Genomic DNA, 13,441 nt, shown 5'->3' on the forward strand with positions numbered 1-13,441 from the left:
AATCATCATAGAAAAGCTGAATCTGAATTGCATGCTTCTGTTTTGTAAATAGAGCATGATTCTTGAAAAGATCTCCATCGCACAAGTCATTAAGAAGATTTTCTCTTGAACTAAAATCAGTCTGCATCATCTCCTTTATATTAGGGTGGTTGTAAATAAACTGCAATGTTTTCAAAATTGGGATATAAACAAATTTATCGGTAACAACAACCTGATCATAGGACTCAGTAGTCCGATTGCGCAGTGTATCAAATCTTGTACCAAGAACGTATTCCCCACTTCTCTGCAAAATACTGCCTTCTCTTTGTTTCAGAATTTAATAAACCAAAAGGGTTTTCCATTTTTTCAAAACACTGATCAATTTTACGCTCAACGTCACTTTTGATAGGCTCCTGTAAAGACAGACACTCCTTCAGAGATTCTTTTGCTTGATTATGAATATCATCAACAATCTCTTTCATGGAAATGACCAAAGAGTTAATGGTTGTTTCGCCTAAACCTGCCACTTTAAGTTCAGCTACTGTTGTAGCGCAGCAGTCTACAAGACTCTTACTGAGTCAGAAGGGGAACTTCTTAATGGCAAGTCCTCAAAATTACATGCTGCTAAATCTTCAGTTGTAGAAGGGCCTTCACCAGGATCAGAACAAGGTTCATGTGCTTTATTGAGATGCTTTCTAAACCCAGAAAAAGTGCCATAAACTTGTGAACAACCAGCTTGACAGCATTTCAGACGAAGTGACTTTCCTGAACAAAGTCCATGGATCAATTTTAAGTGCTTTGTTAGGGAATTGGCATTTGCCTGGTGGCTTTTGCAAATGAAACACAACATCTTAGGTTTTGACTCAGCGCAGCATCCGAGCCCTCACCTCTGCAACCCTAGGATTCACCTTAGTGGAATCAACATCTATTTCATAAATGGTGGTTTGCAAAAAGTTGTACACGTTTGCCAGATCTGGGTTGTACGAGGTACCAAAGACAAAATGGGCTTTGAAAAGCTCATCAAAACAGGCAAGAGAGTCTGGTGACTTACATGGTATTGCATGTTTGTCAATCACAATGAAGTAAGTGTGAATTACACTTCTCTTGGTCCCCACAGCAAGCAGATAGGGTTGAAGACATTCCATGATGTTGTCCAGATGCCCTTGGACACTGGTCCCAGTCTGTGACCAAAGAACCTTATTATTAGTCTATTGAAGTTAGTCACGGTTCGCAAAAAACAAAAATGTTTTCCTTTTCCAGATAAACATTTGACCATAATCCTAAAATGGTTAATTTAACCTCACCTTGATGAACTTTACAAGATGGTCACTGGCTTGTTTGGCTGAGAGCTTTCCTGGTCGCTTGCGGCCATGGGGAGACGGTGGCAAAAGGTGGACAAGAACCAAAATGGATGACATGTCATTGTCCCATCCTGACAATACAAGTAAAAAACAAAAATTAAAATATTGCATTTAAGTTATTGCATTTTCATTCAAAAACAATCTCCATTCCATTAGTGTAATCCTTTTATTCTATGCTTACCATTTTCCACTTCTGTTGTGGACTCAGCATTTTGAACCAGGTCTTGAAGTTCCCCTGTCTGTGTGAGGCCACGGCTTTGTTCAAGGACTTTCTGCTTGTAGACAGTGGGCCACTTCTCCAGGAACTTTGCAGAGGTGGCACCACCAAACATAAGATTAAAATCCTGCTCAATCTGCAGACAAGATGAAATAAGTCAAGACACAACAGTAAACTTTATGGTGTGGTACTATTATCATGACAGTTACAGGGCAAGGTAGTTAAAAGGTCCACCTACCATTCCTGCTATGTCTAGGAATCTTGGAAAAGCTGTGAATATTTCAGAGGCCTTAATTGGGTCATGAACCATCTTTTGACGATAGCTGAATGTCTGCTTCATCTTCTCCTTGACAATTGCTTCATCAGCTGTATGCTTCATCAGTGCAATGGCCTCACAGCACAGGCTTTCTGTGGTTAGCCAGTTTTCCTCTCTGTAGGGCTCTCTATCAGCTATTGGACCACCTGCAACAGTAGTGGAAAAGTTATGCAAGCAAACGTAACGTTACATTTACCCCAGCATTTCGGATGAAGTAAACTACTATTGCCACGTAGGGACGCACCAATCCAATATTAGGATGGGAACAATGAATAGATCCACTGACCGATCCAGTTGTGTTTGTTTTTCCCCCTGTTGCACGTGTGTTGCATGCTGGAAGGGTTGAGTGTACAAATAAATAAGAATTCAATACTTATTTTGTCTTAGTTAGGAAAGTCTGGTGACTTAAGTCTCTTCCACATGGTGGAAGGAAAGTATAAGGTGGAAGGTACACAGATTATTATTAATTCAACGGTATTGGTAATGACAGATACAAAGCCCAGGCATCTGTACTGAAAAAAGTTGGATCGGGGATCCCTAGTGCCATGTCCACTAACCATATGACTTTATATCCATTTTCAAAAACATTCAATAATTGTACGCCCTAAAATTCAAAATGATAAAAAAGGATTTCAAGGACCCATGGGAACCCTGTAAAAGTCCAACTAGAATCAAAAAATATATATACCTGTCAGTGACTGACGTGGGGTCTTCTTTTGTCCCTCTGATGATTCCTTTTGAACAAATTTCAGTCTCCATGCCAGATACCCACTCCCATCTTCTGCATTGTAAAAATGCTCCTAAAGTAAAAGAGAGTTATTCCATTTTTGTCCACAAAAACTACAAATGACGTGAAGTTGCTACTCAACTGGGCACCATAGTTAAACTTAGAGATAATGGGCATACAGAAAAGTTAACAGATCTTGCGTTAAAAACATCACCTTTTAATTAAACAATTTATATTCTGGGCAAAAATTGAACATTTAAGAGTCAGAGACGTAGGGAGTGATAGATTTAGTTTCAAAGTACTTACATAGCCAAACTTGCTCCTAGGATCAGCCAGGTATGGAAACAAGGCAGTGATTCCCTTTGCATAATCCTCTTTAATATGTCTCGAAGGACTGGTCCTACACACACACACACACACACACACACACACACTTTATGCGATCAAAACTTAATTGTGTAATGGCACCTTCTGCAAAAAGACGAGTGTTGTAATGCCTTTTAAATCTATATATTTTTTGGTGTGTAGGCATATGACAACATACCCATGTTCACTTGTCATATGAGCAACCAATATCTTGACCATATCGCGTCTTCTGCTATCTGTTAGGCTTTTTGTCCGGGCATACTCATTCAAGATCCTCTCTCCTCCAGGTTTGTTTTTGAGAACGCCTTCGATCATCTTAGTGGGAATAAAAAACAAAAAAAAAAAAAAGATGTTGGGTGTTCTGGATTTAAAACAGTACTGAAATATCAAGTTTTTGTATCACTCAGAATGGACTTGGGGAACTCTGCAGAGCCTACCTGACCTAGACGAGCATCCTCAGCTCTCTTTCTTGTATCAGGACTTTGCTGCAATATAATGGTGTCATCCGAGTCCTTTGAATTGTCTCCACTCAAGTTTCCAAAGGAACTGCTTGCAGGGGAGCTCAACAAATCTAAAAACCATATTAACATTTAATTGGTGTGATTAACACTGTAACAAATTAACACCATAACAATTTAAATCGAAACATTACATTTGTAGGACTTAGTTAATGACAAAACTGAATGCAAATATTTCACATTAGATTACATTAAACCCATTAATGTTAAAGAAAGAATGAAACAGGTTAGCAAAGAAAACAAAAGAACTTCAAAATAGTAAACAATTTAGCAGATTTATCTGCTTGTCCCCCATTTTCAGGCTAGGCAGGACTGGGTGGATATATATGAGGCTCTAAGCCAATAAGCAACTCACCATCAAGATTTGGGCTTCGGGGTAAACAAATCTCCAGCACACCAAGGTCTTGTTTCATTAGAAGAAACTCAAACACCTCCTCGTCAACTTCAGTCTGCGATTCATCATAGACCTTTAAGTCCAAGGTGGGAATGTCAAATTTTTTGGCAACTGTAAAGACAAAATAGCGTTGCACAAGCTTGTTAGTAAATCTGTTGTGCATTTGTAGAGAAAAAAAATAAAATAAAAAGATAGAAGTCATAGGTTCTCTTTATTTGAAGACCTATACTGACTAGGAAAGGCATGCAGGGAAAAGCATCTCTCAGTTGCAAAGAATAAACTGACCCAGGTTGTTCCAAAGATAAATTCAGAAAAAGTATTAGAAATTAGTAAAATTTTCACTCACCGCAATCCAAAAAGGATTTGAAGGTCAGTTGCCCCTCAAAACAAATGTACTTCTGATGATCTCTGTACTTTACTCGTAGAGCCTGCATCCTTGATGAAAATAAAATAAAATGAACAATTAATAATACCATTGTATGCAAACATCAAACAAATATGTATGAAGTAATGTTATAACTCCACTGTAATGAACTATTATAAAAAAGGAACATTTCAAACAACAAAAAATAGGACTGTTACAATTAGTTGAACATTAGCTACATTTGTAAACGCCAATTGCTTCCGTTATGCTAATTGCTTTTGTTATTCAGTTTTCAAAGCATAACGTGCTAGTCAAGCCCAGCTGAAGTTTGTTTTAGCAGTCAACCCAGTGCAGTGCTCTGTTCAGAGTAAAACACACGTGTTGCATGACCCTGTTACATGTGTTGAATCAACCTAACTTTTAAAAGAAACTATCCTATTCTGTTCAGAGTAAAACACACGTGTTGCAATACTAAACTTAAAATAAAAACTGTCCCGCCTAACAGAAAACTCAAAACTCTGTTACTTGTGAAAAATCAACCAAATTGTCAGACTGTTCAGAGAAACACACGTGTTGCACTACCAAACTTCACCGAACACTGTCCGCCTAACAGAAAAACCGAGACTGTTACATTAAACTTCTAAAAATTGTCCAACTCTGTCCAGAGTAAAACACACGTGTTGCATGACCACACTTTACTGGGAAAAAAAACTGGCTGATAATCTTTAAACCAAGATTCTACTTGGAGTAAAACTTTCACCTCCCATAACTATAAACTAAGGCTCTCTTTAAAGAGTAAAACGTGTTTTAACGTTACCTGTTGTCAGCAATGTCTGCTAGCTACTGCTCTGTAGAGAACGTAATACAGATGTTGCACTGATTCACTTGGCATAAATATTGCCCATAAACTGCCAAAAGTAGCTTTTGCTAGCTAGTGTAATGTTAAGCTAACGTTAACATCTGACTAATGCCCAACAGTTCAGTAAGCTAGCTAGCCTAACGTTACACTGCAATGCTATTGTTGCTCAACAATGTTACCTTACACACATTAAGTTAAACAATTATAATAATAAACGTAAAGTTACCTGGCATTTCATGCCGAAATGAAATTAGGAAAAGGTCTTCTGTTCTGCAAGTTCCTCGGGTCAGTCCGCTCTTTTCAAGTGCGCGAAAGACTGTTAGGTATGGCAGAATCGAAACTTAAGGAACGTTAGTGGGTGTGGCCATGCTATATTACTCCAATAGAATTTATTCTGTATCTTTGCTCTCACTCTAGTGGCTGTAGGTTATATTTACACTCCAAAATGATTCAATAGTATTCCCTTAGAGGAAAATAATAGTTACTCTGGAAAAAATACTCTCCGGTTTTTCCTGTGTAGGCCAGTTTCTGTCATAATATCCACATGTGTGATATTAAAGGCACACAACAATCACAACGCAGATTAAAAAGCAAGAATTACTGGCCAATAATTGATTTTAGAGACATATATTATGTCTATATATAGGGACATAGGTTGCATCCAGCTCTCATTTAATACAGGACCATTAAAACAGAACAGAATTTGCTACAGATCTTCATTGGCCAGACAGCAATTCCCATACCGGGAGTTGAACCAGGCAACCGGGGTGAAAACCAGAAATCCTAACCACTAGACAATATGGACTGACTACATATTGATAACAGGGATTTCATGAATCAATTCATAGTCTGGCTGTAAACAGACCTTCTCTTGAACGTGAATGAAGAAGCTTCTTAAGTAAGTTTTATCTTGAAGCTTTTGCGTGTTCTTTAGGTTTTTATCTGCTTTAACTATACCGGACAGCGGGGGCACGGAGCAGAGCAGAGCGGCCGTAGGGAGGAATCCTCCTCCGGGTTCAGCTCCATTTTGAACTGGCGGTAAAAAACTTAACGTCGGAACTTTATGACAAATATAAATGTTGACAGGTGGATTTCTGTTAATAACAAACACAACTATAGTCAATAGAAAAAGAAAATATTTATATATGAAAAGCCGTCTTGGTTCATCTTTCCACTGTTCCTACAATCACCACTCTGGTCTGGTTGGAAACTAAAGGATCTAAACTAAAAGGATGTTCCTCTTTAACTAAAAGGTCTATCTCTGTAGGGATCCATCCCATAATGTTGTCACACACTTAGAATAATGATCTGAGTCTGTCAGCAGCAACAACACAACCTTTAGTGGACGCTGACTTTACCTTTAAATTAGGAGTTTAAACAGAGACACAACAGGAAGAATAAATCCAGCAAATTAAGTCCCCAATAATCAGCATGTGGCCTTGTTTTATTTCAGGTAGTTAGCATGAAGCTGTTCCACACACATGCAACTTAAAAACAGGCTCCACTGAGATTTGAAGTCAGATCGCTGGATACAGAGTCCATTACACCATGGAACCTTTAAAAGTCTCACAAGGGTTTGCTTTGCAGTTTATTTCATAATATCCACAGTTATGATATTGAAAGCTGTGACAGGGCGCGTGGCGTCTATTTCTTTTCTGTTTGGAAAGTCTTTGCTTTTCATTAGTTTTTTTTTTGATATTTTTGTATTTGTATTTTGCCGTGTGGCCTTATTTTGGGATAAAAAAAATTATCTCATCTTCACCAAAACCACATCCCTGACTCCTCATTCCTGGTACTCATTCTTGCTGCAACCAACTGGCAACATCTACCCACAACAAAGGCACACAACAATCACAACTAATATGAAAAAGCAACAATTATTGGCCAACTTAAGTCATTTAGTTAGCTAAGTGTTCAGAGGATGTGGAAAAAGCAAGTCAAGAACAGGTTTTAAAGGTCTTGCCACAGACAGTGAATACAGCAGTAGATATGTCTACCGTGTACAAACACATGGTAACTTTACATGTGTTGGGGGTGTCCTGAACAAGCCCGCCGTGTTTACCGGTAACGAGTTTATCCAGCGTTTTTTTTTTTTGCCACCTCCAGGTTCATTTAGAAACTGATTTGCTTTCTGGCTGTGGCAAAAAAAAAAACTTTGACTTTCTGTGTGTGTTGCGTTGGGTTGCTGCCGTTTTCTGCTATGATGACCGGCCACGGCTCGCCTCGCATTGGAAAACGGACGCACAGTAACACGATTCGAGTAGAGATATTGGAAACACGCCAAGTTTCTCCCGCTCTTCTTAGAAGCGTGGTATATCGCAAAGTATGTCCCGGCAAGTTCAGTACTGAACTCAGCTTTTGAAAAATGCTCAGTAGCATGACAAGTAGCACTAACTCAATCCTTTTCTATTGTTAGAAAAAGGTAAAAGTGTTTATTCATAATCAATATATATTTAAGTTCAGACACTTTTTATTATTTTCATTTGATCTACTTCTTAAAATAAGTTATCAACTTACTAAAACATGTATTCGTAACAAACTCAATTTTTATGCTTAAAATGCTCAAGATTTTAAGCTTTAATTATTTTTTAGAGTGTAAGACTGTATTCAACTGGCAGAATTCTAGAAATTTATTTGGAAAAACTCATTTAGAAATTATTTGTCCTGTATGATTTATTTTGTTCTGTTTGGGTTGGGCAGATTTCATCAGGTATTGTCTGTATCTTATTCTCTTGGTAAGAATTTTTCCATGATTCCCAAAGGTGCAATAGTAATTTGTAGTAGCACTAATATTAATCATAGCACGTTAAGGTATTACATTTTCAGGACGCAGAGCAGTCTTTTAGTTATGTCTTTATTTTTAGCTTTGCAGACTAAACTTTAACTGTGGTTCACCCGCAGGTAACCAGTGTCGTGAGGATATCGACATCCTCATAAACACAGGGCTATGTTGCTTAAATATCTCATTTATGTAGGGAAGGTATTGTTAGAAGCCAATTTTGACTCTCTCACGCTTTCATATTTTCTATCTGTCTTTTATAGATACAGGAAGCAACAACAGTCCAAGATGCAAACAGTGCAATTGCAGAGGCAGCCGATAGTCTCAGCATTATAGGTGCCTTAAGACATGTGTCCAGCCTGCAGGAGAAGCTTACTTTAAACTAGATGTGGAAAGTTGAAAGGTTGATTTCTTTCACTTATACTGTGGCTTAAAACACATTCCACCGAGATTTGAACTCAGATCACTGGATTCAGAGCCCAGAGTGCTCACCATTACACCATGGAACCTTTAAAAGTGTTGCAAGTGTTTACTTGACATTTTCTTTTTTATAATATCCACATAATATTGATATGATATGATATTGAAGGCACACAACAATCACAAGATGAAAAAGCAACAATTATTGGCCAACTTAAGTCATTTAGTTAGCTAAGCGTTCAGAGGATGTGGGAAAAGGCAAGTCAAGAACAGGTTTTCCAAAAGTAGAATGGGAGCCAGAGCGTTCCTCTCCTGTGGAACCAGGTTCCAGTTTGGGTTCAGGAGGCAGACACCATCTCCACATGTAAGAGTAGGCTTAAGACGTTCCTCTTTGATAAATCCTATAGGTAGGGCTGGCTTGGGTGAGTCCTGAACCATCCCTTAGTTGTGCTGCTATAGGCCTAGACTGCCGGGGGACTTCCCATGATGCACTAGTTACCTCTCTCCTCCTCCTTCTCTCCATCTGTATGCAACCTCATATGCCTTTGAGATACAAGAACTTCTTCACTTGCGAAATGGCCTGTTTGTGCATACAAAAGGTGAATCAGATGATCTTGGGTGTAGGGTTTGGTGATTTTACAACCCCTAAAATGTCTGCAGGTGCTTAGCATTATTAGCACCACACTCAAACCATCTGAGCTAACCGGCCTGCTTTTTAAGTGTTTGAAAAAGAAAATTCCAAAAACAAACCAGGCGAATCAAGCAAAATTGGGCCAGTTCTGGATGGGTACCTGGTTGTGAATGGTTTGTAGGGACTGCATATGTTTTCGGCCTTGCAAAAAAGACATGGAAAGCATAGCTATAGAGTCCAAACCAGATGCTACATGCTTCCTCTGTTTCTGGAGGTAGACAGGAGCTTCTAACCACGAAGGGACTTGAACCCTCAATCTTCTGATCCAAAGTCAGACGCCTTGTCCATTAGGCCACATGGTTGCAAAAAAGAGTAAAATTTCCAAATCTGAATTGCCATGGTTTATATGAAATTCAGGAGCGAGGTAACATTTTTAAAAAGGCAGACTAATTAGGTGGCCAGTTAGCTTTTGTTTAAGGAAATAGATTGAATGCTAGGCACATCAGTACCTGTGACTCATATTTGCACTTACTGAACAGACAACCTTACAACTGTATGTTTTGGCCTTGCTACAAAAGACATGGAAAGCAGAGCTGTAGAGATTGAGACTTGTTTTGCGTTAATGGCCGATTTGTGCAACAAAAGGTGGATACAGATGCTCTTGGGCGTAGGGTTTGGCGATTTTAGTACCCCTAAAGTGTCTGCCGGTGCTTAGCATTTTTAGCACCAACTCAAACAATCTGAGCTAACCGGCCTGCTTTTTAACTGTTTAAAAAGAACAGATGTCCAGAAACAATTAAGGCCAAATTGAGCAAAATTGTCCGGGTTCTGGATGGCTGGATGAGTTGTACACTTTGGCAATCCTGAACACTTTCAGACACTGTTGTCTCATGTAAGTAACATGCACAAGTCTTTAAAAAGAATTGTGGCTGTTTTTTCATACAGGTTTGCATCATACAATGCGGGTGCTATCTCTAAATGAACAATGGGCAACCTACATCCATCTTGTTAGCACCCAATCTCTGTGCTGATCTCCATGCTTGGATGGCAAGTCATCTGGTGGATTTTTCCCGTCAAGAGGAAGCAGATCAAGAGGGAGAGTTGTTTTATTGTACTCACCAGCAATAAAGTTTATTTGTCCACAAATTGCAATAGGTTATTTTAAGAAATTCATAACTAAATCGCGTTCGTTCGGATTTCTGAGGAAAAGGAGGCTGAGGGTGAATTGAGAATGAATGAAAAGGTTTAATGCAACAGCAGTGATGAAGATGATGAGAAAAAGACAATCAGACAAAACAAACACATAATAACACTGCAGCTGACAGCGGACTGATCCACGCTCCTCCTGACGGAGTCACATGGAAGCAGTCCTGAATATCTGTTAAACACTCTCATTATGCCGTGTACCTGGGGCGGTTCCTTTTCACCTGGTGCTTTCAATTCTATTCTCATTGGTCCGCTGTTGTCATGACAACATGCCGTACATCTTTCCTGTGCAATGAGAACTGACCTGCCTTCAAACACTGCACCTTTGGGGGTCGTTTTGGTTACAGAACAGAGGTTCTGTTGTGTAAATGTGAAACTCTGACATCAAAGTAGTCCAATCAACATTGTATTGTTTTAGCCTAGACTAAGACCCCAGGGGACAGGAGACAGAGAGGACCACCTTTGTTGCATAGCAGGAAGCCCCTTTCCATAAGTTATTGCCAGACTTGACCTGATCAACTCTTTACAGTCAGAAGGTGGGGGGAAAATGGAGACAGCTGTATGCTTAATTTTCTAACCTGGTTCCTTCAGACATTTTAACTTTTTAAAACTCAACATATCAACGTTTTCAGCGAAAAAGAGATACCACAGCTCAAGTCCTTGATAAGGCAACAGCTTGATTGTGTGAAATGTATGAGTGCTTGCTAACGTCATCTGTCATGCAGGTTTGCAGGATGTTCACAGTCTGCTAGTGGCCTGATGAGTTGGGACTTTGAGCTTTTAACCGTTTTGGTCAATTTAGCCAATTTCAACCAGTTTGTGCAATAACAATTGGTGTTCTCAGGCATTAGGCAAATTATGGTCTACCCTCCTGCTGTCCAGAAGACCGTGATCATGGCAACAGCTTAATGGTCTTCATTTACTTAACTTCAATCTGTAGTTCAGGAGATTATTTTTCCACAGCCAGTAGTTTTAGAAGCCTGGGTAGCTCAGTCGGTAGAGCATCAGACTTTTAATCTGAGGGTCCAGGGTTCAAGTCCCTGTTCAGGTGTAGAGTCGACATTCTTGAACACTTCAGATACTGCCATATCGTTTGTGTTCCATCCATAAGTCTTTAAAAAGAATTGTGGCTGTTTTTCAAGCAGGTTGCATCATAACAATGTTGCTGGTAAGTCTAAATATACAATAGGCAACCTACGTCCATCTTGCTAGCTCCCAAATCTCTGTACTCATCTCCCTGCTTGGATAGAAGGTCATCTGGTGCATTTTTCTTGTCACGAGGGCTAAGTGTTGTGGTCTGGTGCATTCCCAACCTGTGTCATGTCTTCCCTTTCTTCTGTGTGTCTGTCTGTCTTGCCGTGAGGGCGTTCCAGGGGATCTAGAGGCGTGGCTTTCCATCTACGTTCCGTCATCCACTCAGCTTCCTCATCACTCATCACCCACTGCAATACTAAACCCGGGCTGACCGCCTCTTCAACGCCAGATCATTACATGCACTATTGTGGTAACTGGGCTCCTAGTCATTTGCGCCGTGTTGTTGTTTGTTGTTGTATTCTAGTACTAACTCTGCCTCTCCTTAGATCCATCCGTTGTCCCTCCGAGCTGCCTTCCTCCCTCACGCCGACCAGCCACCTGTCTACACCAGTGTTTGAACCCCTCCGCACTCATTAAACTACCTGAACCTTATCCTGTCTGCGTGACTTTTGTATCTCTATGGTTCTGGGTCTTACTAACCGTAACACTAAGAGTATAGAAGCGGAACAAGAGGGAGAGTTGTTTTTTTTGCACCCACCAGCAATAAAGTTTACTTGTCTGAAGCTGTGTGTTTGAATTAGGTTATCATGTTTTGAGTGAAAAAGAATACCACAGCTCAAGTCCGGTAAGGCGACAGCTTTAATGTGGGATATGTATGAAGTGCTATTCTCTATGCTTTGATGGCAAGTCATCTGGGTGATTTTTTCCTTCCATGGCAACAGTTAATCTTCTTCATTTACTTGAACCTCAATTTGTAGTTCAGGAGATTGTTTTTCCACAGACCTCTGTTTTCAATGTTGGTGGTACGTCTAAATGAACAATGGGCAACCTACATCCATCTCGCTAGCACCCAAATCTCTGTGCTGATCTCCCTGCTTGGATGGCAAGTCATCTGGTGATTTTTCCGTCAAGAGGAAGCTGATCAAGAGGGAGAGTTGTTTTATTGTACCCACTAGCAATAAAGTTTTATTTGTCTGTAGCCATAAAATTGCATTATGGCTATTAACGTTTTGAGCGAAGAAGATACCACAGCTCAAGTCCCTGGTAAGAAACAGCTTGATTCTGGGATATGTATGAAGTGCTCGCCATCATCATCTGTCCTGCAGGTTTACTGGATGTTCACAGTCTGCTAGGGCCATGATGAGTTGTGACTTTGAGCTTTTTTTACCAGGGACAAAAAATTGTGTTCTCAGGCATTGTGCAAATTATGGTCTACCCTCCTCCTGTCCTGAAGATCGTGATCATGGCAACAGCTTAATGGTCTTCATTTACTTTAATTTGTAGTTCAGCAGATGGTTTTTTCCACAGTCAATAGCTTTAGAAGCCTGGGTAGCTCAGTTGGTAGAGCATCAGACTTTTAATCTGAAGGTTCAGGGTTGAAGTCCCTGTTCATGTGTAGAGTTGCACATTCTGCTAGATGAGTTGTCCATTTGACATGCCTGAACACTTCAGACACTGCCATATCATTTGTGTTCCATGCACAAGTCTTTAAACAGAATTGTCGCTGTTTTTCAAGCAGGTTTGTATCATAACAATCCTGCTGGTACGTCTAAATGAACAATGGGCAACCTACATCCATCTTGCTAGCACCCAAATCTCTTTACTCATCTCCCTGCTTGGCAGTATGTCTAAGGACATACCACATATGTTCTATAACCCTTTTCATTGGTTTGCTACCACTCTTAAAAATTCCTTTCATTGTATCAATCACAGAATAACCAAGAATGACAAAATTCTATTCTAGTTCTAGTACCAGTGTTCAACCACCTGAAGTCACTGGTCCGCATTAGTTGTGTTTTTCTTGTTTTTAAACACTGGCCCCGTGTGAGGGTTGAACTCACGACCTTCAGATTATGAGACTGACGCATGCCTACTTTGCCAACGAGGCCTTGAAAGCTATTGCAATGGTTGGGAAAATTTCAGAAAAAACAACAATTTGGTCTTTAATCTCAATAAAAACAATGTTTCTGGAAACCTATGTATCACACAAAGGCTAAAATTGACCCTAGATACTTGTCATGACCCCATGAAAAGGCCAGGACAAAAGACC

At 39.8% G+C, this 13,441-nt stretch overlaps 1 protein-coding gene and 2 non-coding genes across 3 annotated transcripts; 1 reads left to right on the forward strand and 2 right to left on the reverse strand.

The window, feature by feature from the left end:
* Positions 1 to 1,268: 1,268 nt before the first annotated feature.
* LOC116684977 (uncharacterized) lies at positions 1,269 to 4,312 on the reverse strand. Its single transcript, XM_032510315.1, has 9 exons — positions 4,225 to 4,312; positions 3,840 to 3,989; positions 3,404 to 3,537; positions 3,145 to 3,281; positions 2,907 to 3,000; positions 2,562 to 2,673; positions 1,796 to 2,019; positions 1,522 to 1,693; positions 1,269 to 1,411 (listed from the first exon to the last, which is right to left on the reverse strand). Exons 1-9 carry the CDS (start codon positions 4,310 to 4,312, stop codon positions 1,269 to 1,271), a joined length of 1,254 nt encoding a protein of 417 aa, XP_032366206.1.
* A 4,908-nt stretch (positions 4,313 to 9,220) lies between these two features.
* trnaq-uug (transfer RNA glutamine (anticodon UUG)) lies at positions 9,221 to 9,293 on the reverse strand. The gene has a single exon. It is a non-coding gene; the product is annotated as a tRNA-Gln (tRNA).
* A 1,822-nt stretch (positions 9,294 to 11,115) lies between these two features.
* Positions 11,116 to 11,188, forward strand: trnak-uuu (transfer RNA lysine (anticodon UUU)). The gene has a single exon. It is a non-coding gene; the product is annotated as a tRNA-Lys (tRNA).
* The last annotated feature ends 2,253 nt before the right edge of the window (positions 11,189 to 13,441 follow it).

The sequence above is a fragment of the Etheostoma spectabile genome, unplaced genomic scaffold (assembly GCF_008692095.1).
Source record: "Etheostoma spectabile isolate EspeVRDwgs_2016 unplaced genomic scaffold, UIUC_Espe_1.0 scaffold00569432, whole genome shotgun sequence".
Classification (NCBI taxonomy): domain Eukaryota; kingdom Metazoa; phylum Chordata; class Actinopteri; order Perciformes; family Percidae; genus Etheostoma; species Etheostoma spectabile.

What these genes read in the sequence shown, in the direction of transcription:
- LOC116684977 (XM_032510315.1), bottom strand. Translation starts at nt 4,312, where the DNA reads ATGCAGGCTCTACGAGTAAAGTACAGAGATCATCAGAAGTACATTTGT. An exon ending in CTAGGAGCAAGTTTGGCTAT is followed by an intron (nt 2,674 to 2,906) that starts GTAAGTACTTTG and finishes CTTTTACTTTAG; the next exon opens with GAGCATTTTTACAATGCAGA. An exon ending in CCCACGTCAGTCACTGACAG is followed by an intron (nt 2,020 to 2,561) that starts GTATATATATTT and finishes CTACTGTTGCAG; the next exon opens with GTGGTCCAATAGCTGATAGA.